Source organism: Stegastes partitus, unplaced genomic scaffold (assembly GCF_000690725.1).
Source record: "Stegastes partitus isolate 25-593 unplaced genomic scaffold, Stegastes_partitus-1.0.2 Scaffold87, whole genome shotgun sequence".
Taxonomy (NCBI): Eukaryota; Metazoa; Chordata; class Actinopteri; family Pomacentridae; genus Stegastes; species Stegastes partitus.
The window spans coordinates 387,409-410,333 of record NW_007577818.1 but is presented as its reverse complement, the minus strand read 5'-3'; the positions used below and the strand labels follow the sequence as shown (position 1 = coordinate 410,333).

The window sequence follows — 22,925 nt, the reverse complement described above, 5'->3', positions numbered from 1 at the left end:
ATTTTCTCAGTGCAGAAACCAACGGGTGACATCACGGTAGCTACGTCCATCTTTTATACAGTCTATGATTACTACTTGTGCCATGGATGGATCAGTTTTGAGGAGCATAATGTTTGTATGTATGTTATCTACATACTGGAATGAATTATGTTCCACTGTCTTCACAGCAACAATACGCTGAAGCCCTGAAAGATGCAGACCCATGCACCATGATTCATAGGACAAAAGGTTTATTCTGGCTGAAAATGGCATAAACAAGGGACCAAAACAGTTAAAATGTTTTGTTTTGAGATGTTAATGACGGATTTTTACCTGTTTCTTTGTTTTTTTTGGGGGGAGGGGTTTTTACTGAAAATGCCATGTCCAAAAATATTCATTCTCAGTTATCAGAGACATTCTCAAAGGTTGGGCCGGTCCACCGTGTTCATATTGTTCTCTGCTGACCATCTCTTTACCACTCTGGCTGCATGGTTCAGAAGGTCCAGTGCTACTGAAGACCAAGTTCTTCTGCTGACTGCCTGATGTTTTCCTCCAGAAGCTCAATGTGGTCTTCCTTTTCCATGAGGCTGTTATCTTTGATAGGGTTGTCTGGTTCTTCAACTGACAACACCCTGAAAGCATCACATTCTCACCCCCGTGCTCAACCGTAGGGACGCTGTTCCTTGAATGGAATACTTCTGCTTTCTTTCATCACTGTGTCCAAACAATGTTGATGACCAAAAGCTTTTCTTTTTTTTTTTGTCTTTGTGAGCTGTCATGTACAAGTTGAGTCCTCCTTGGTCTGTTTCCATGCAGACCAGCCTGATTCTCTGTCAGCTGGAGTGTTTGAGAAGAACTGCTCACATTCATCAGGAAGGTCTTGGTAGTGATCCTTGGAGTCTTCCCAGCTTCTCACACGGATATTACCACCAGTGACGGGATCACTTTTGGCCTCCTGCCTCAACCTTTGAAGTTTTTCACAGTGTGGAACTCCTTGTACTTTGATGATGCTTTACCCTGTGGCCACTGAAACTTGACAACATTTGGATGTGGCATCGTGGTCTTATCCTGTCTTTTCAGCAGCTGACAGGTAAGAACTACCACGAACATGTGAAATGATACAGCAGCTGCATTTTCTCAGGAGTTTGTATCAGTTTCAAGGGGTATGAATAATTCTGAAATGGTTCAGATGTGTTCATCACAATGTCTGCTCATCTTTTTAAACTTGTTTGTTATTTCCAGCCAGATAAAGACTACTGCTCAAATACATCACTTTAAAACTTGACATGAGAATGAAAACTTTAGCTGTGGACTGTCTGCTACAGAACTCTTTCAGGTGATCTAACAGGAAGATGCAGTGGAGGTCAACAACTCTCAGCTGGCAGTGGGTGAGAACAGCTACAGATTTCAAAAGAAGTACTGAATGCACCATAGTGTACTCACTACACACTGTAATTGGTAATTGTTTTACAGCCGACACAGAACACCTGTGAAAACACCTTTTACATAATGTTTTCATTGTTTTGTCAGGAAGGAACTGGCAATTATTTTCAGTTTATCCTTTCCTTGTGATCGTTTCATCAGAGTGGCCGAGCCCTTGGCACCCGCTGGAAATCTCTCTCTGCTCAACTGTTCTCTAACAGGGCCTTTCTTGGCTGAAAAATGTTCTCCTTTCAGCTTCCAGTTACATTAAAGGATTAATCTTGTTAGTTGTGATTTGGGAGGCTTTAGATTTGTGTAGCAATATATCAGCTGAGTTTAAGTGACTTCTACAGCAGCTGCTACAGCCGGGCGGAGCAGCAGGAAGCCTGAGACAACACAACACTCGCTGCTAAAGGTTTTGTACTTTGAAAACGCTAAATCTAATGATTTAAGCACATCAGCTGTAGCTTCAGTTAGACAGGAAATATGCACTCTGTAATGTTTATGAGTTTAGGAAGGGGACCACAGTGGCCCCTGACAAGGAGATCATGTGTAGCAGGAGTTTGTATGTTTATCACGACACCTTAGTCTACTACAGAAAGGATTGCTGGGTTTATAATGAACCTAACAATACAGCCTATTACCATCCTGATTTTCCAGTTGAAATTTGTTGAATTCGGTCAATATGTCAATGAGGCCAAATGGTAAATGGTAAAAGGACAGCACTTATATCGCGCTTTTCTACCTTAGCAGTACTCAAAGCGCTTTACAATGTGTTTCTCATTCACCCATTCACACACATTCATACACCAATGGTGGCAGAGCTGCCATGCAAGGTGCTGCCAGTGATTGGGAGCAACTTCCGGTTCAGTGTCTTGCCCAAGGACACTTTGACTGTGGAGGGGCGGGGGATCGAACCACCAACCTTACAATCAGAGGACAACCCGCTCTATCACCTGAGCCACAGCCACCCAAACAGAAAAGCATTTCATTCATATCAATTAGACGTTATTATGTGTTTATGTGTTTCCATCTCTTGTTTGACTGAGGAAAACACCCGTATAGAGGTGGTTGGATCTTCATAACCTCTCACTCTATCCTGGGCTTTGCAGCTCCAACTGAGATGTGACCATCCTGCAATTCTTGCTCTTGGTTTTTGCGGATTCGTTTTTTTCTGCTTAGTTTCCTGTTTGGGTTGGGGGAACGTCTGGGTCTGACATCCCAGTGCCTAGTGGCCTGTGTACCTTATCTTCAGTTTGTTAAAGTTCATCCCTTTTTATCGATTAAACTCCTAAAAACTCATCATTTTGTAAATGTAAATTTGCATATTCCATGATTTATTTGTTTATTTTTTTATGAACGTAATCTCCTCCTGCCTTGAACTGTCCTAGTTGTAGCTCTACACTGTTCCTCAGAATGTGCAGATCTATGAAGTTTCCGTGTCGATTCTCCGAAAATGCAGGTTGCCAAACGCATGATCAGCATTTTTGTTCGAATCAGTAAATTGTATTCCTACTCACTCCTGGACCCAAATGCAGGTTACATTTGTCAATAGTTGACCAACTTTGTGGATACTACACACAGTGCATTCCCTGTGTGACGCCATTGCATTTGGATTAAGCCAGAAATTCTATAAAGTGAGAGGACATTACATGGTATTAGTTACATTGACAGCAGGGTCCTGAGATGCACGCAACAAAATACCACCGAACATATTCCCGATCAATAGCAAAGGCATGAGACGAAACTGACCCTGAACAACAGAAGCTGCATTTACATCTGACAAGTCACCTGTTTGTCGTTTCGAGACTCTTTAAAACTGGTTTGGAAAGGTGATCTATTCAGCTTAAAACTTTATCTGTGCAGACGGACAGACGGTGTTGGCTGTTACCTCCTCATCCTTGGCATTGAAGCTCGGTCCATCCAGCTTGTTGAGAGCCATCATGACGGCCACCATGTCTTTACCGTTCATAATGGGGACGGCGAGGACGTTCTTGGTCTGATACTCGGTCAGCTCGTCAACAAAGTTGCTGAAATTAGCGTTCTGGGAAGAGAAGAAGAGAAAGAGAATCACATATTTGACTGTCTGTAGTTGGCAGGTCTTTATCCCTGCCCTCTTTAAAACTTCCAGAGTCAGCTTTGATGAACACGCTGCTCTCATCCATAAATGCTGCAAGCGAAGGCTTTCCATTATCCACTAAGTGAATGCTCTTTCTGCTGCTCCCCACCTACCTCTCCTCCTGGACAGCAGGGGTCATCAATTGTGCTCCTTCAGGGGTGTAACACAGTGAGAGCAGCTCATTAACTGCCAAGAAGGAACAAAAATCTGCCTAGAGACCAGATTTGTGTGTGACAAGGACTAAGAATTGGATCTTAGCTCCGTATTGGGTGAGACTGAAATGAAAATCACACAGGCAGGGTGCAGATGAGCAGTCAGAGAGTCAGTGGACATGGTTACTGTATATGTCGATGTAGATTGCATGTTGAATAGAAGCATAAGGGAACAAACTATGACTTCTCTACGGTTTTATCTGCTTCCTGAGGAGCTTCACTTTCACCCACTGGAGAAAACTCTTCTGCATTATGTACAACTTTCATCCTCCATCCTCAGAGGCCTTAATAGTGCTGCTGTCACATAAAGAGCAAAGAAAACTGAACAGCAGCCTTCTTCTGCCAAACCGCAGATGGACATCATGGAAGTGTAAAAAGAGCGCTTTTCTTGGCCTAATGACCTCGTTTACACGACGTATGACACGTTTCTTAAAGTGTACACCTGTTGCCCTTCTTTTGTCCATCTGTTTAAAAATCAGTGATGAAATTTGATCTGCTCAAACTAACCTGCAATGACATTATGTGTATTTTTTTTTATCTCTTAAGTTGTTTTTGTTCCCTCCTCATAGCTTGAGTTGCGGTACTGGTGTGGGAAACGACAGAGAAAATCATTATGAGGGAGACCAGGCTGATCCTGGATCAGCACCTTACAGCAGCTGCTCCAACTGCAGCCTGACACAGCTTACAAATAAACCTATTCCAAAGATCTGGGCAGTTTGACAGCTTGTTATTGGGGGACCTTTGGCCCCCTAAAGCCCAGAGAGGTCCTCATCTTATTGTTAAGCTCAGCGGAAGTTTGTCTCTGCTCAGAAGCTTTATACTTACAAAGCATCATCTGAGGACGAGTTATGTCTTAATATAAACATGTATATAAACAGTTACTTTTGAACTGATGTAGTTCAGCATTGTTAACTACCCAGGTGGCTTTTGCTGGTATTCCAAAACAGAAACTCTACAGCTCACTTTTTTAATACAAATTCTGAACACAAATTAGTTTAATTTTTTTTTTTTAAATCTTCTTCCTTGGCTACTTTCTTGACACACTAAGTGGATTTCAGGCTGTTTCTGTTCCAAGAAACAATGATGAAAGCAAAACAATAAAGTGTAACAGAATAGATTAAAGGTGTGTTATAGTGCTGAGTCTGTGAAAACAGCTCAGGGCCTGTGTGACCTCTGGGAGTAATCTGGGATCGCTCTAATTCAGGACAGATTAACCCGCTTCATGTGCAGCCTCTCCACCTTCCTCACACACAAACACACACACACACACTCCCCAAGTAACCACACCACAAACAACAGTCTAACTCTGTAAATCAAGTGATCGTTAAATTCACTTTGATGGAGGAAAAAAGATAGATGACAAAGGAGAACTGAGGCCAACTGCTGGTCACCACACAATCCTCGTCTTCTACCAAGTGTACAAGCCAGGATTGTGATGGAAATAGCGTGCAGAGAGACAGTGATTCCCAGTCTCTGCAACACTATAAGGCCTTCCTCTGTGCATTAGCATCATAATGCAAGCCAATTATATGGAAACACTAGCTGTTCCTTCGCTGCCACTGGGGAAACTACGGTTTGGAGGCTTTGATCGTTCCAGTTGCCGCGTCTCCCATCACGCTTTCATGTATTTGTGCGAAGCTGCGGCTTGACGGACGGAAGGTTTCGAATGGCACAGTGTTTGTTCTATGGTGGCTCACAATGAAGGCACAACAGGCCGGCCTGGCAGCAGAACTGCTAGATAAAAACCAAACGGGAACAATCAGCCTGGTCTGTTTTGTTCGTACATCAGCAGCTAAGCTTTCTAATCTCCCATGAAAGGATGTGATTGAACTGATACCGAGGAGCGCTTGTAATCCATCAGTTATGTGGAGTGGGCTGCTGCCTTATTAAGTGTAAATGTCACAATAACAGTTGGCACAGGTACAGGCGGGGGAGGGGGGGCGATGTGGGTGGAAGTGAAGGTAGCGGACCTGCAGTAGCATGATGGTTACATGAGAATAAGCTTGCCAGCTATTTTCAAATGTCAAAGGTATTGGCTGTAATGAGATTGGGCTGGCTTTGGTGAGAGGGAATTAGTGACGGGGACACTGTGGAGTCAGGCCACCCTCTGGTGGTTAAACAGACACAGAGCAACAGGAGGAGGCAGCATCTGCAGGTTTCTTTAACACTTTTCCCCTCCCTTTTGTTTTTGAAAAAAATAAAAATAGAAAATCAAGTTTCAACCCATTTATATTTTTTTTGTTTAATTAATAATAGCAACATACCGGAGATTTATTCTCAAATGGGCTGGCCAGAGGAAATACATGCATGCATGTAAATGAAACCAGATAAAAACACATGTACAGTCATCCTCAAAAGTATTCATGCCCTTCCATTAAAGAGAAGGAAAAATTCACAATTGTCCCTCAAATAACTAGAAACTGAAAAAAGTAATAATAAATAAAAATTTGCCAAATTATAATTTAGTGAAATAAGACATTGCTTTTGAATTGTGGGTTGAAAAGAATATTTTAAAAAATATTAATAATAACTGTCCCAGACAAATGAGAGCACTTTGCTGGTGAGCAGTTGAGCAGTGGGCCAGAATACCTGTCAACAGGTGCAGAAGTCTGACTGAGAGTTACAGAAAACACTCGATTGCAGTGATTGGCTCAAAGGATTGTTCAACAAAATATTAGTTTACAGGTCCCATCATGCTTGTTTGCTTGTGTTTTTTTGGTTGTTTTTATATATATACATATTTCTGTTGAACCACAATTCAAAAGCAATGTCATGTTTTTCATGAAATTTTTATATTTATTATTACTTTTGTCAATTTCAACTTATTTCAGTGACAGCTGTTTTTTTTTTCCCTTCTTTAATGGAGGGTGTGAATACATTTGAGTAGGACTGTATGTCCTTAAAATTACAATATTTGAAAAAAGATTTTATCCTATATCTAAAAATGTATATTTACTTTGTTGTTTTCTTAGATGTGCTAGATGTGTTAGGTACTTAGGAGCATTTTCTGTCTTTCTATGACAGCAAAGAGGTCAAAAGGCAGTTCAGGGTGACACATCTGCTCAAGTAGCCTTAATCTACATGTGACTCAAAACACACACAAACAGCAGCTACGTGTACCTGTGATACATCAGGAACGTTGACCATCTTCTTGCTGGTGGCCACGTGGCCCACAATGCCCATGTCCAGCGGGTACACGATTTCACTGTCAGGTGCCACCAGGCAGTCCTCAAACACCGAATCTTTATCCACATTAAATAACCTGAAGGAAAAACAAAACAAAAGCTTAACTTAATCTGCAACTGAAGTAGATTGTCTTGACTGGTACTTTGTACATTTATAAGTGAAAAAACGTGTTGTCTTTTGGGTAAAAAGCCCCTCAACCGTACCGAGGAGCCCCTGAACAAGCCGACTACATTCAAAATCATCACCGGGGACGCAACGAGTGGCAGTCTAGGGTGAGTGCTGCATGAATATAAAGATTGTACATCAGGAATACACTTCGCTGACATTCCCTCATTTAACTATGCTTCGAGGGGTGGTTGTCCATAAGATAGAATAGAATAGAAGATTTTATTGTCAATTTCTCTGTACATCCAGGACATACAGAGAAACCGAAAAGATGTTTGTCTCTCACCTTTGTAGCAGTGCCGTGAAAAAGGATCAAAATGTTGTATGAATAAAGGAAAGCTAAATAATATATATAAAAATCCACCTATGTACACTGGCTGTAGTGCAATATAGTAAAAAAAAAAAATACTAGAATGCGAATGTGGTTTAAAAAAAAAAGGCATCAGGGGTCATTCATTGTGATTCCCAAAGGTCTGTCGGAAAATACAAGCAACGTGCCCCATGCTGGGCAGGAAAATGACAGGAATTTTGACTTAGTAAAGTAATGAATAGGAAACAGGCAGTCTGATGTTTAAACGATAGACTGTAAGGATGTGAAGCCTCGCAGATGAATGGAACAAGGCATCAGAAATAAACTCTGACAACCTGAGTTCCAGAGTCATGATGTGTTTTCTACAAGAAAGTTAATAATCAAGTTCTGCCAGTTTAATTTATCCAGTAGCTTTTTGTCTACAATGTGGCCTTTTTGTTTCCCTGAGCAGCTTGTGTTTCATGTGATCAGTATCTGATTATGTGTCGGTTTCTACAGACACATGGAATGCATTGCAAACAAATATGGATTTAAGTATGTTTTTAACACTGCTACAAACTCTGGTTTAGTTGTTACCCTCCCTTTGTCAGAAAGAGTAACATTTGAAACTTTCAAAGAAAAAGAATCCACCTGGTTGCCAGTTCAGCCACGCCGTTCCTCTGGCGATACATGAAGAGGCTCATGCGATCGGCCCTCATCATGAAGCTCAGGTGCCTCATGAGGTTGAAGACGGACTTCTCCATCTGCAGGTTGTCCTGGATGTCCCGCACCAGGTCGAACATGATCTCACTCTCATCCACCATCGTCAGCTCGTGGAACTTGCTGATGTCCACCAGCGACTTGCGGTTGTTGTCCAGCAGGTCCGAGATGACCTTAGGCCGGAAGTTGATGTCATAGTACTGCTTGGCGAACTGCGGGTTGGCATCCAGGAACTGCTCTGCTGCTGCTGCGTCCACCATGGCTGCTGTGGACAAGGAACAGTTTGAAACTGGTAGTAATGCTTGGGTTATTGAGTGGGAGGCCATTTAAAACTAACATGGGAAAAAGACTCTTGTGGGTAAGATTGATCCACTCTCAAAGTCCTTCTTTCCACTTCAAGAAAGATTCATTGCTCAGCGTCACTTGAGGACGAAACAAATACACAACAAGCAAACAACAGATTCATTCCCAATATTCCTTCATCTCTGTATCTGACTCCTTACACACGAAGCATTACGTTTTCTTCACCATTCACCTGCAAACTTTGTCTTTTGTAGTTCCGCGCTGTGCAAGTCGTGTATACTGGATTTCTAACAGGTAAATGTGAAAGAAATGGGGTTTTAGTGAGCTCTGAGACTGAATCACAAAGTTAATGAGCTGTAAAACCAAAAGAAAGAGCTAAAAGATGTTTAAAAAGGAAAAAAAAAAAAAAAAGATCAGTTGGGATTAATTGTCTATACGTTTGTCATTACTAGAGAACCCAGACGGCAGACATATTCGTATACCCTATGACACTTATAGGACACTTTATATCATCGTTAGGACGTTGTTAGTGCTAGAAATCGGTGGGTGTCACCACCTCAGGAAAGGTGAGACTTCCTACATCTGTTCTACTGTCCGAATGTCTTTGATACCTCACAGAGAAAATCATCAAAAATAAGGTATGAGAATAATCCTGCCAAACCTTCATTAGTGTCCCACAGATGTAACAGATTTCAACAATAAGCAGATGGTTCTACCTGTTAGAGTCCTTGTGTTGTCTCCAGCAAAGTGTGTAATCCCTCTGTCCTGCTAACCAACTCAACTGCAGATGTCTGAGAAAAGAAAAGGGATTACCAGGATGGTTTTAAATGGTCATGTGTGAACATAAGCCTGCATCCAATTACAACACTGGGATTACGATACCTTCCAGTGTTTAATGACACTATCTGGGATTCTTTTCTTTGTCTCACCGCGAGACACCGTTAACGCTGATTGCTCCTGTGCCGGGCCACAAAAATCTAAATGTGCATGAAGCGTGTAGGATATTGGATTCAAAGATTTCCTTCATGACTCATATGCCAGCTACTTGCTTGCATGTTTTCTTTTTTTTTTTGGCAGAGAGCTCCAACCAAAAGGACTGTTAGGCTCCTCGGACACTGATAAATTATATTTTACATGGATTTCGTTTTACTTTCACACTTGTACAAAGCAGAAATACACATATTTAATCAGACCTAATTGAGCAGATCCAAACACGGTGCACCAGTGTGAAAACTGGAAAAGAAGAGATTATTAAAATTCAATAAAAGAGTTTAAATGCGAATGAGTGTTTTATTTCACGACCAAGGCACTTCTAAACGTATAAGGTCGGCAAGCTTTCATGTGAGGCAGCTACTGAAGCTCTCAAGTGATGTAGCTTAGATTAGCAAGTTGAATAAGACAAATAAAACGTTATATTAAATAAACTAGAGGCTTATAAACTACATTTAATGATGAGAATTCCTAATTTCACTGAATGACATTTTACTTTGGTGGAAAAGCCGGCTCCATCTGCTGAGTGTGCTGAGATTTTATGTTATTTTAAAAAAAGAATTTGGATTCATTAAAGCAACACTTTAACAAAGATTCTAATTTTAGACGAATAAAATCAGTTCATTGCTTCACATAAATGTCAGTAGTGTAGGTTGCAAAAGGTGTGGCTGCTTCAAAGTATTGTAAGTGAAAAACTAAAAAAACAAAGCATGTTCAATTGATCATAGAAACTTCTCAAACCAGCCTTGTAACACGATCCAGTTGGTTTTCTGTTTGGCTCGACGCAAACACGAGCGCCTCAAGTGACACAAAGCAGCAGGATAGAGGTGGCATACCACCGTGTCTGCACCACACAGAGGACAAACTGATTATGGATTAGGATACAGGATTGGCTGGACACATGTAGATGTGTTTTGACTCTGTTGTTGACGGTCTATTTTCATTAAAACATGTAACCTGCATGTAGTGAATGGGCTTACTTTTCTATTTAAACAAACTAATGACACAGTCGTAGCTCAAGATTAACAAGGCCATGAGACAAGACTTGTAAAAACTGTTGGAGGTGTGCAGTAGCAGGTTGTTTTCTCATTTTTATGGTGTGTAACTGTGGTAATGTTGATCCTAGGAGCCTCTTTATTAGCTTCTTAAAGACATTTCACCTCTCATCCAAGAGGCTTCTTCATTTCTAGCTGTCTGGTGGGAAGTTTCTCCACCAGTCAGCTCCACAGAAGCTGATAGCAATCAGTTAAAATAAAAACAAATTCAAGCTTTATGTCTCGTCTCACTGGATCTCAGCAAAACTGTAACAGCTCGAAGTGGTGCTCCTAACGCTTCCTGAGGCACCTGTTACATATAGTGTGCTTCAGTATTGTTGGTTATGTCATAACAACAGCATGGTGTTACCCTCACTTGCTTTTCCCATAGCTCAAATGTCTCCACTCTGCGGTGATGAACCACAAACATGTGTCAGGATCACAACCTCTCTGTGGAATCTGAGACGGAGAATAACAAACAGGGAGAACAGAAGTCACAACACTGGTGAACAAAAAGAACCATACAGCTGGTTTCACTTGTAGGGTGTCAGTCAGTGAGGGTCTGTTCAGAGAGTCGCAATTCAAGAAGAGCGTTCACGATTTTGGAATCACAATCATGGATTTGGGTGTCATGTGTTTAGATAATCATTTGCTAACCCTGCTTCTGACCTTAAATACAACAAAACAGCTGCAGAGGAAGAGGAGTTCTCAAAGTCCATCCAGTGTACTGCCACTTATGTTTACAGTGTGGATCTCAGCATTAGAGCTGAACAATTACTTAATTAGCTAAATAATTACTTAATAAAAAAACAATTAAATCACAGTGTTTTTTTTTCTTTTATGAAATTACATTTGTCCCAACATACCATCATAAATGGAGCATTGTGGTGCTACAGAGATGCCCAGCATGTAAATCACATTCTCTAAATGTAAGGGAGAATGTGTTCAGCCAAACTGAGCCCAATGTTCATCTGTCTGTTGACTTTTGATCTGCCAAAATAATCAAATTTGAGCATACTGGGTTGTTTATTGCATAAAGAAGAATATATTTTGGATAGTTTATTGATCAACTCAAGATCTTATTAATGTAGAAGAAATTTCAAAGAAATATGCACTGTAGCCCCTGAAGTTGGAATATTTTTTTATTTTCAGACACATCCCTTTTTTTATTTCAGTTTATTAACATCAGCGATTACTTCTGACCAGGTGCAATGATTACATACTGAGTCCCAGTTACCAGGCCTAAAGAGTGGGGCGTCCTGCACATTGACATCATCAACAAGCTTGTGGACAGAATGCCACGATGTGTTAACACACTGATCCGTGTCAGTGTGGTCATACTCAATATTAGTGATGAACGATGTTTGAAAGAGTAATATCAGACATTCTGATACACGGAATCCACTCGAAAATATGTTTCTTGTTTAAGGGACCATCCATCCATCCATCATCTATACACCGCTTAATCCTCACTAGGGTCATGGGGGGCTGGAGTCTATCCCAGCTGACTTAAGGCGAAGGCAGGGGACACCCTGGACAAGTCACCAGTCTATCACAGGGTTACACTTATTTATTCAATTGCCGTTATGTTTCCGCTGTTCACTTTAATTCAGCAAAACAATAAAAGATTACATCAAAAGTTGTACCAGGATGTGTGATGAAGTATAAGCTTCATTTATTGCTGAAGTACAGTAGTCCTCAAATGTATTCATACCCTCCCATTAAAGAAGGAAAGAAATAGCTGTCACTGAAATAAGTTGAAATTAACAGAAGTAATACTAAATAAAAATTTAATGAAAATCATGACATTGTTTTTGAATTGTGGTTCCAAACAAATATTAAAAAAATAAAAACAAAAACAAGCAAAGAAGCATGATGGAACCCGCAAACTAATATTTTGTTGAACAATCCTTTGAGCCAATCACTGCAATCAGGTGTTTTCCATAACTCTCAATCAGACTTCTGCACCTGTTGACAGGTGTTTTGATTTTGGCCCACTGCCCATCAACAAAAAGCTCTAATTTTTCTGGGACATTTGTGTTTTGTTTTTTGTTTGTTTTCTTTTAATTATTATTTTCAACCACAATTCAAAAGCAATGTCTTATTTCACTAAATTAGAATTTAGCAATTTTTTTTATTTATTATTACTTTTTTTCAGTTTGTAGTTATTTGAGTGACTATTTTGAGTGTGAATTTTGCCTTTTCTTTAATGGAAGGGTTTGAATAAATTTGAGGACGACTGTATTTCCTTGTCTTGGTATTTTCAGGACGGACCTGTTCATCTTCTACCACGGACCATATTTGTCTGAGCCACCGGGGTGACGTAACACGTTTCACTCCTACGTCATCGCGCACGCAGCGAGGAGCCCCGTGTCAAAATGAAATTGAGGCGGAATAAGAGTCGACCGTCGGAATATAACCTGAGAATAGCTTCGTAACGGCGACTGAATCGACTCAAGGTCAGTTACTGAACACTGTAACAACACGGCTGTTTTCCGCAGAGTGTCAGAATGTCACGTTAGTGTACTTTAGCTGCTAAAGTTTCCACAGGTGTCCACGTTGACAACTTGTTTACAATGGGACCCATTCATAGCGCCGCTAACGCACTGAGTTAGGGGGTTAGACGCATTAAGAAATCCATTTAAAAGGCTTTTTTTTAATCCTGTTTGTCTGATTCAGCTATTAGGGATACTTTCATTCGGTTACATCGGACTTGGAGCTCTAAAAATACTTCCTTTGTCAGTACTATGAGCGTTTAAACAGCCTGTAAGCTTTAACGATAATCTGATTAACGTCGCTACACGTGTTTTCTGGGAAACAGAGTTAACTTTACTGTTATAGTTTAGGAAGCGACGTAAATACTACTCATCAATCTGCAGACGAACACACGCTGACTGTTAGAACACACACACACAGACAGTAATATTGTCATCAATATTTTTTTCCAGGAAGGAACCCAAGTTCATTTCTAATTCAATGACTAACTTATTTTCAACCACTAATTAAGCTGAGTTTTAACCTTCCTCCAGACTTTTTAACCTCCTTCTTCTTCTTTTTTTCATCATCTCATACTTAAAATATGATGAACTGATTGTAAAGGTAGTATGATAGTAGTGAACATGACTGATGCTGACCAGATCATTCAGTTAGTTTTAGCTTTGAGTTCAACTTTAATATGTGACGTTGATTTTCTTAATAAAAAGTAGTCATTCTAGTGTTAGTCTGTCATTTAATCTAGGCCTGTGTTTAGTCTGTCTCTGAACTTTTGTTCTGGTTAGATGGAACAATAGTCTAGTCTATCTTTCAAGGACCTTTGGGAAATTGAATATCCATGTTTTGCAGTTTTGAAGGTTACTAGCTTTGATAGATGGTGCAGTTTTGGCATTTAAATAAAAATACAACATGTCTTTTAAACCCAGTGGCAGCTTTTTGGTGAATTCTGCTAAAAAAATGTTTTAAAAAAACTAAATGTAAGCACATTGGGCTGCTTATACCATCCTGTAGGATAAATTCTTGTAAAGTTTGTGCCAAGATGTTCAGCACTGATCTTTTTCTTTATTGATGAACAAAAGATGCTTAAACTATACTCATCTCAGTTGAAATGTAATAGCTTTGTGTTAGTTCTTGTTTCACTATTACAATGCTCTGAATCAGCTGATGTCAGTTAGTTTCAACGTGTGATTAAGACTTTCTCATTTCAATGTAGTGTTTTTAGTCCTTTAACAGTCAACTAAGAGTCCCTCAAACTAAGCATATTTTTACTAGTCTGTGAAGATAACAAAATGTATGAATATTGGGCTGTTTATGCCATAAAGTAGGATAAATTCTGGAAAATTCATGCCAAGATGTTCAGCAGGGATCCTACAACAGCGTCTTTTTTTAAAAGGACAAAATACTGCTGCTACGATTAAACATAATAATTTTGCTTATTAATTACTAACCATTAGAATTTCAGGTTTTCACCTCTACATGTGACTTTCTCATTAAAATGCAGTCATTCATTGCATTGGGTTGCTTTACAGCGTACCGCTTGATCAGACATCCAGTCACCAGAAGCTCAACCCTGTTTGCATAACGTCCAACATTAATCATCACTGCACATTAAGAACAACATATCAGCGGACTTCCATTGTCATTTTCCTCATTCCTGCTTACTCTGTACCTAGATATCAGTACTGGTGATTAACAGGATGTACCTATTTTTCTGTGCAAGGGTCACTAAAAGCGTGAACAGAAATGTATGAATAAGGAGAAGTGCCTTATCTCTATTGTGATGTAACATTAGAGGGAGGAAATATTGGGCCTCCCTAACATGTCAGAAACGTATAGTCATGTCCACACCCACTGAACCCACTGACCCATTAATAGCGATTGTCTGAAGATCTCCCACCTCGCTCACACACTCAAGTCACAAGTTTCATAACGGACTCCTTTTTTTGTTTGTTTGTTTTTATTGAAATTTAAGCTCTTCAAGTCCACTGAATAATTTTAAATGGTACAAAGGTGCGCTTACATACTTTTATGTCACCAAAAAACTGAAAAATCTAATAAATTGAATAAAAACTGACCTTTTTTTTTTAGAAATTAGAAAAATGCAGCAATGTAAATAAATTACACCTTTGAATTTAACAATTTCTACAGATGCACCAACTTTAGCTGACTATTTAGAAGCCATCTCTCTATACAAAGGCAATGCTGGGACAAACTGTGTGACTTTACCCTGCGAGGCGCTGTTAGGACAATGCTGTGCTGCAGGAAGTAGTGCTGAATATTGCTGCCAGAATGGTGAGAGAAAGGCAGCTGACAAAGGAAGACAGACACAAAACAATAGAAAAACAAGAACTACATGGTGGAGCTGACGGGATAGAAGACCAGCACGGTCTCATCCAGCTCGTCTGAAATGAAATGAACAGTGAGGTGAACGCAGCCTACAAGTGCGACACAGCTTTAGCAGCTGTGTTGTGGCAAACTCTCCATAAAAGGGTTAATTTCCACTGGAGAAGAAAAAATGTTCCTTTAAGGATTAACATCATTTTATCTTATGAGCTTGTTTAGCTGAGGGATGAGTTAAAATGTGGGTTAAATGTAAAATTTTTCTGATTCCTACATTTAATAACAAAACTTTATTTATTTCTTCTATTTTAATTTCAGAGCCCACTGAGACATTTCACAACATACATTTCAGTAACGACTAGAAAAAAAAAAGGAGGCGTTCTAAACCTTTTGCCCGATAGTGCACTCTGGTTGTTCGAGGTGAAGGTGATGTTACTACTTAACTTTTTCTCCACATCACCACAGATAAGGCCTCAGCCATGGCTCATGGGAACGACTGCCGGCCAGCGCTGGAAGATGGAGCCGACCAGCAGCAGCCTCTCATTCTGGATAGAGTTGAAAGAGAAACTGGGAAAAAATGGCAAACCGTCGTGTCCAAGCGGCTGAAGAAACACTGCACGCCACAGAAGGCGAAATCCAAAATTCTAGGCTTTGTCCCAATTCTGAAATGGCTGCCACAGTACCAGCTCAGGGACTGGATCCTGGGGGATGTTATGTCAGGAGTGATTGTGGGAATCCTATTGGTCCCCCAGTCCATAGCTTACTCCTTATTGGCCAGTCAGGACCCCATTTATGGCCTCTACACGTCTTTCTTCGCGTCCATCATATATGCCCTGTTAGGCACTTCCAGACACATCTCAGTGGGGATTTTCGGGGTGCTCTGCCTGCTGGTGGGCCAGGTTGTGGACAGGGAGTTAGCTCTGGCAGGATACCTCACAGAAAGCAGCAGCAACAGCAGCGACGTCCTGCTGGCCGGTCAGGGGAACGGCAGCATTGGCGTAGCGTGTGACAGGAGCTGCTATGCGATCACAGTGGGAGCAACTGTTACCTTTACTGCTGGGGTTTACCAGGTAAGTGTTCAGGCACAATCTTATGCATCATGACGGACAGACGTGATCATGTTAGTATGAACAAATGCTTCTGTTATGTTCCATGGTGTACGGCAAACTACTAGAGTATTAAAACAGAGCATTCAGTTCAGTTAAAGTTCAGAACTTCGATAGACTTCGATAGAGTCCTCTGCCACCGACCAGCTGCAGTTCAAAACTTTAGCTCTTTACACTGGACTTGTATGAATGACGACGCCAACGATTTAAAAAATGAACCCCCCATGTCTGTGTTTCATGTGGCACTGCTGAAAAGTAACGGCGAAATATTCTTCACTGCATCATCTAATCGCTCTTCTAGATTTTGCTTTTATGACAGATTTGAGTTTTCTGTGATTTCCATGCTGTGAAGTGACATGAGCCTCCTGAACCCAAAACACTCCAAACTTTCATTAATAATTGCCAAGGCAGCCTTTATAATCCTCGAGTGGGAAAGAGGCAGAAGAAAAAGTGCCCAGAAAACAACAACAAAAAAAAACTTTACGTGATGAGATGTCAATTTGCACTGGAGTAATATAATCACAGGACCTCTGTGTTTGGTGAAACAGGGATGGTAATTTGTGGTTTCATTTTTGGTTCATGAATTACAGACATGGTATTAATCTCACAGACAACCTTTGCAATTATTTCTAATAACGATAAGTCCAAAGGTAAAACTAATCCTGTGTGAATAGGGCTGTTGGATGTTTGTTTCCTGCCTGGTTTGGAACCTGTTTATCTCCTTCTCTCAGGTGCTAATGGGACTTTTGCAAGTCGGCTTCGTGTCCGTCTACCTCTCTGACTCCCTTCTCAGTGGCTTCGCGACAGGAGCTTCCCTGACTATCCTCACTTCCCAATTCAAATACCTCCTGGGCTTGAAGATCCCCCGTCCCCAGGGCTGGTTCACCCTGTTTAAGACCTGGTACAGCCTACTCACCAACCTGGGGAGCACCAACATCTGTGACCTCGTCACCAGTTTGGTGTGTTTGGCGATACTGTTACCTACAAAGGAGCTCAACGATCGCTTCAAATCCAAGCTGAAGGTAAAGAAGACAGATTAAGATATATCAGTTTTGATGTTTAATACACTGCAACCATTTCCCAGATGGTAACTGTGTTCCAAAACCAATACCTATCATCACCACAAAGCTTTGTCCGCCGGTTAAAAAATATAAATAAATAACATTTGAAAGCCTGTTGCTGTTTGCTCACTGCGATGCTACGACATGTCGCTGTGAGTTGGTCGATCACTTGGTCTCTCTCAGTCCAACTCTTTGGTCCAAAGTCAAATATTGAAGTTTGGATTGTGCTGCTTCAGCCATTCTTTGCCAGTAATGCCTTTAGATTTATCCAACAAGCCTTTCCTCACCATCCACAGGCCAAACGTGACTTGAACAACCCCACTAGTGGTAATGCTACTAGAATAACAGAATGACTCTGTTTATAAACTATTCAGACTTATCTTATCAACTGTACATGATGTAATGTTACGTATTACACAGTAGACTTACTCATTGATCCACTTGTGTCATCTCGTTTACTCTCTTTCCTTTCCCTCCCCCAGGCTCCCATCCCCTTTGAGCTGTTTGTGGTGATAATTGCAACACTTGCTTCTCACTTCGGCCACTTCAACACTGATTATGGCTCAGACGTGGCCGGTGACATCCCCACGGGCTTCCTCCCTCCCCAGCTGCCCTTGTGGTCCCTGATCCCCAGCGTGGCCGTGGACGCCTTCTCCATCGCCATCGTGGGGTTCGCCATCACCGTCTCGCTGTCAGAAATGTTCGCCAAGAAGCACGGCTACACGGTCGACGCCAATCAGGAGATGTACGCCATCGGCTTCTGCAACATCCTGCCGTCGTTCTTCCGCTGCTTCACCACCAGCGCTGCTCTCACCAAGACCCTCGTCAAGGAGTCGACGGGGTGCCAGACTCAGATATCAGGGCTGGTCAGCGCTCTCATCCTGCTGCTGGTGCTTCTGGTTATTGCACCACTTTTCTACTCCCTTCAAAAGTAAGCATACTACAATCACATATTAATTAAGATTATTAGAATTTATTTTACTTTTGCAGATTTGCTGGAATTACAACTGCATGCTCCTAGCAATTGATTAGAAAATGAGTCTCGCATAATGTTGAAGTCAAAACAAGACATAGAACCATAGACTGTATAAAAGATGGACGTAGCTACCGTGACGTCACCCGTTGGTTTCTGCACTGAGAAAATGAAGCCAGGGTTTTGCTACTTCCTGGTTGACATCTTGGATTTTTGGAGCCAGTGATGCAAAAATCGTTGGAGGGGGGCGGAGCCATAGGAGCAGCGATTGGTCAGACGGATTGAGAGGCGGGCCCTCTCTGCCCGCCCACATTTACCGCCTTCTGCTCGCTTCGTCTGCATCGTCGCTGCCGACTGTCAATCAAGCCAGCCACGCCCCTTGCCCCGCAAAATGTTGATGATTTTTTAAAAATTCAGTATTGATTTATTTTCAGATTGGCCACCTGATCTCTGGATTTGACTATGAAAACTAATAAGATAAAAATCCTGAGCTGTAGGAATGTGGTATTTCGTGATCTGTGATCACTTCTTTTCCAATTCATTTCTATGGGAGCCAGGGCTTTTTGGAGCCAGCAGCTAGTGGACGTAGTGATATTGCAGGTTTTTGACACTTCCGGTTTGGCTTCATTTTTCAGGGCCAGTTGCTACGTCCATCTTTTATACAGTCTTTGCATAAAACACTTACAGTTGTTCAGTACATGTTTGGAAGCCATGTGTACAGTGGGTGCACATTTAGTAAAGCAACCCTGAATGTCTTATGTTCATTCTACGAGCGACAGCCAAGCCTGGCCAGGCACGATGTCATCGAGTTGCTTTTTAGCGTTCGGTGAAGTGCTTGTTGACGTTGTTAATGATGTGGTACAATGAGATTAAGATTAAATACCACTGGGACCTCGCGCACAGCAAAAACAGGTTTTACTTCCTTTTGTCAGACGGGACAGATCAGGAGATTGAAGGGAATCAAAGAAAGGGAAAATGGTGAAACAAAAACATATGATTGGTTTGATGCTTCACTGTGTCACTGAAGCACTGAAAAACAGTTGAGGCTTCACTTTGATCGGCAGCATGTCGGGCATCAGTTTGTAGCTTGGAGTCAGTTTGTTTTGCACCGGTAGTCTGAACACATCATAATAACCTAAAGATGTAGCCACTTCCTAAAGTATCGCTGATTCCTGCAAAAGCTGGTTAGAGCAGTTGGGTTAAGCTGATCTTAGTGGTCGGGCTAGATATTGATATTCAATCTGTAAAATCCATGAAGAGGTGAGTTATTGTTGAGCACACATTAAACAGGAACGTCCAATTGAAGGCCATGGACATTCTGCTTCTGAGCAAAAAGAGAAGTCCACTTGCTTTGTACTGAATCTCCACTCCAATCTGCACAGGCATATGTTTTTAATGTATTTCTGAATAGTCCTCAGTAAGAAAAGAAGCTCTAAATCAAAACTGAATATACACAAAAGATCTGAATTTACCTTGTCAGCTTAGAAATATCACCACATTCATGATGACAAGTTATATAGGACTTTATCACGCAAACATGGCAAGCAAATATTATTTGAAGTAAACTCTAATCCACTTCAGGCTTTTGAATACGTTTCACACCATGAAATGTGAGTGTTTGCTTAAGGAATCAAGAGTTGTTCTCGTTTACAGGCGGTTTTTCTTGTAGTTTTTTCCTCTTGTTTGCCATGAAAGAGGTTTCAAGGATAGACTTGGACAAACACAGATAACCTTTGCTTATGGTTCAAGGTTAATGTTGACTCTGCGGTTTGTCGCCCTGCACAGGCTGAGCGTACTTCACATGTAGGACCATTAAAACACACATTGTTCTAATAGAGAAATATCCTGAAGCCACAATAAGTGATTATGGAATGAGGAACAACAAGGAACAGACATTCATACATTTATAAAAAAATGTGTAAATTGCCTAATTGAGGCGTGACTTTTCCCCCAATGGGAGATACTTGACTTTTGCCCAAGCCCTACTGTCTACTGATTGTGTTCGGAGCTCGTGGTTGATCTGCACCTTTGCTGGCTCATAGACAAAACATACAGCTTCACTCACAGTCATGTTAAATCTGCTCAGGCTGGAATGTGGTTTGATCTTTCTTCCTTCTTTCTTTTATTGTTAAATGTTTTTGCTGCTCTTTGCCCCTTTAGTCACATGATTAAAGTCTCACACACAGCCAAGCTAAACGCACTGAAGCTGACAAAGATTGTGCGATTCCAATTAAACAAATGCTGAGTTCTACTTTTTCACAATGTCACAATACATAATATGCATTTTAGATAAATTAAATGGATAGCAGCCTTCAGAGTACTGACGAGTTGCTTTACTCCATGAATACAACGACGTAACCTTTGTCTTTCCTACTCTGGTGCAGATGTGTTTTAGCTGTCATCATCGTGGTGAACCTCCGCGGCGCTCTCCGAAAGTTCACTGACATCCCCAGCATGTGGCGCGCCAACCGCATCGATGCCGCCATCTGGCTGGTTACCATGGCAACCTCAGCGCTGGTCAACACGGAGCTCGGTCTCCTCGTGGGGGTTTTGGTGTCAGCCTTCTGCGTCCTGGGCCGAACCCAGCAGGCCCACGTCCTGGAGCTGGGCCGGGCTGCGAGCAGGGAGCATTACGAGGGCCTGTCGCATTACCGCGGCCTTCAGACGCACCCTGGAGTGGCCGTGTTCAGATACGAGGCTCCCATCTATTACGCCAATCAGAGCCTGTTCAAGAAATCTCTCTACAAGTGTGTGGGGCTCGACCCCGTCAAGGAGAAATCCCGACGTGTGAAGTTTGAGAAGAGCAAACGGCGGGAAGAGGCTGCGAATGTTAAGTCAGAAGAGAAAGAGCACGCGCGTAAAGAAAATGATGCCGAAGCTACTGTAACCTTGATGCATGACAAGAAATCATCTCACAGCTCGCGCAACGTCGTGATCGACTGCAGCGCCGTCTTGTTTCTAGACACCGCTGGAGTCGGCGCTCTGAAAGAAGTCCGCAAAGATTACGCAGAGCTTGGGGTCAAGGTTGTCCTGGCCCACTGTAATACCTCAGTACTGGACACTCTGGAGAGAGGGGGATACTGCCCCGACAAAAAAGGAGGTGACGTAGGAGAGAACAAAATGATTTTCTTTACTATTGCAGACGCTGTCCACTACCTCCAAAGCCTCTGTGCTGCTAACGGAGATCATGACACCAAATGCTAAAAGGATGCTACATCTGTCCAGATATCTTTCTTTACATGTATGTAGCGTGTATCTCACATATGACAAAAAGGAAATTCTGTTGTTACCGACGTGCCTTGTACAGCGGTTCTTTCTTTGTTTAATTATTTATCCTACATTACTGCTGTGGACAAGACTTTATTTCATATTGTTGCAGCATGTTTACATCTTATTTATACGTAGACATGGAACTGTAGTGTAGATTATTTAAGGTACAAATGTAACTTCACAATCGGTTTATTTCTCTTTAGCATCAGAAGCTTTTCTCGGGTGCTTCCTGGGCTTCAAGTCAATCAAGTCATATGCACGGCGGCTATAAACTTTTATTTCATAGCAAATATTTAACTAAAATTAAATGCAATTGCGCCCTACAGTCCGTAAACCACAATCCTAAAGAACGTTGTGTGTTGTCGGACTGTTCTGCCTCGAGTCAGATAATTTCATATCTGTTGTTTGGGAAGTTTTAGTTGAGTTCTAGTAATCATTTCAAAGTTCTTCTATAAATTAAAAGCCTATAGTTTTTCTACAACATAAAATCCTAAATCAACTTCCTACCCGCTGTCCTTAATGTATTTATTTTGTAAGAGATGAGCAGACTGTGCCTGAACATGAATGTAACGAATGCAGCTTTCTCTCTTATTGGCGACAATCGAGGGACAAACGTTGGGTGAAACACAGGTTTACAAAGCCATAAAGTCGTAAACCAACACTGGAATGGGAAATTGGTAGGAAGACAAACACCAATTCAGGGTTACTTCCCATTTTTGCAGTTAATATGTATCCAGACTGCGGTGCCTTTAACCAAGCCTGTACAGCTCATGTATGTATGTCTGCAGTACATGTGTGTACTGCTCTTTATCAGGTCCTTTGACATATGAATGCCACCCGCCTTACTGTTTCAACCAGACAATCTTCCAGTGAGCTTCATCATCCAGTTAAAGTTTTTTCATACAACACAAGTCACTTTTTTTTCAAAGTTATGATCTGATTTTTAGAACAAGTCTCCTCAACTCAGATTTCAGGGCAAGGGAGGTTTTTTCTTTTAAAGAAAACAAAGCCAGAACTGAATGTGTCACTTTGATGAATTACTTCATAATGTTTGTCCTCCGTCCAAGTGTGCTGAGGGTCACGACTCGACTGACCATAGCTTCTGCCTCCCTTACTGTAGCTCAGTAAATACAGCGTTGTCAGCTGGCTGATGAATGAGGGCAAAGGTAAAGAAAAAAAAAAAAAAGCTATTGTGCAGTAAAAGCCATGTGAGATTTACGTCAAAACTGCCTACCAAAGTTTCCGTTGGTGAATTTATTGTTG

General features: G+C 41.4%; 2 protein-coding genes across 2 annotated transcripts in view; one reads left to right on the top strand and one right to left on the bottom strand.

Annotated features, from left to right (window-relative positions):
• Positions 1-8,352, bottom strand: part of pde6a (phosphodiesterase 6A, cGMP-specific, rod, alpha) — a 39,910-nt gene extending 31,558 nt beyond the window's left edge. Inside the window, exons 1-3 of the mRNA XM_008277037.1 lie at positions 8,024-8,352; positions 6,853-6,994; positions 3,293-3,445 (exon numbers count right to left, since the gene is read on the bottom strand). Of these exons, the coding sequence (XP_008275259.1) occupies positions 3,293-3,445; positions 6,853-6,994; positions 8,024-8,352 (624 nt within the window). The remainder of the gene's footprint in view (positions 1-3,292; positions 3,446-6,852; positions 6,995-8,023) is intronic.
• Positions 8,353-12,789: 4,437 nt separating this feature from the next.
• Positions 12,790-22,168, top strand: slc26a2 (solute carrier family 26 member 2). Its single transcript, XM_008277036.1, has 5 exons — positions 12,790-12,878; positions 15,718-16,322; positions 17,090-17,380; positions 17,902-18,350; positions 20,777-22,168. The coding sequence occupies exons 2-5, from the start codon at positions 15,732-15,734 to the stop codon at positions 21,594-21,596; spliced, it is 2,151 nt and encodes a 716-aa protein (XP_008275258.1). The 5' UTR covers positions 12,790-12,878; positions 15,718-15,731; the 3' UTR covers positions 21,597-22,168.
• Positions 22,169-22,925: the final 757 nt, after the last annotated feature.

What these genes read in the sequence shown, in the direction of transcription:
- slc26a2 (XM_008277036.1), top strand. Translation starts at nt 15,732, where the DNA reads ATGGCTCATGGGAACGACTGCCGGCCAGCGCTGGAAGATGGAGCCGAC. An exon ending in TTACTGCTGGGGTTTACCAG is followed by an intron (nt 16,323 to 17,089) that starts GTAAGTGTTCAG and finishes TCCTTCTCTCAG; the next exon opens with GTGCTAATGGGACTTTTGCA. An exon ending in GCTTCAAATCCAAGCTGAAG is followed by an intron (nt 17,381 to 17,901) that starts GTAAAGAAGACA and finishes TCCCTCCCCCAG; the next exon opens with GCTCCCATCCCCTTTGAGCT.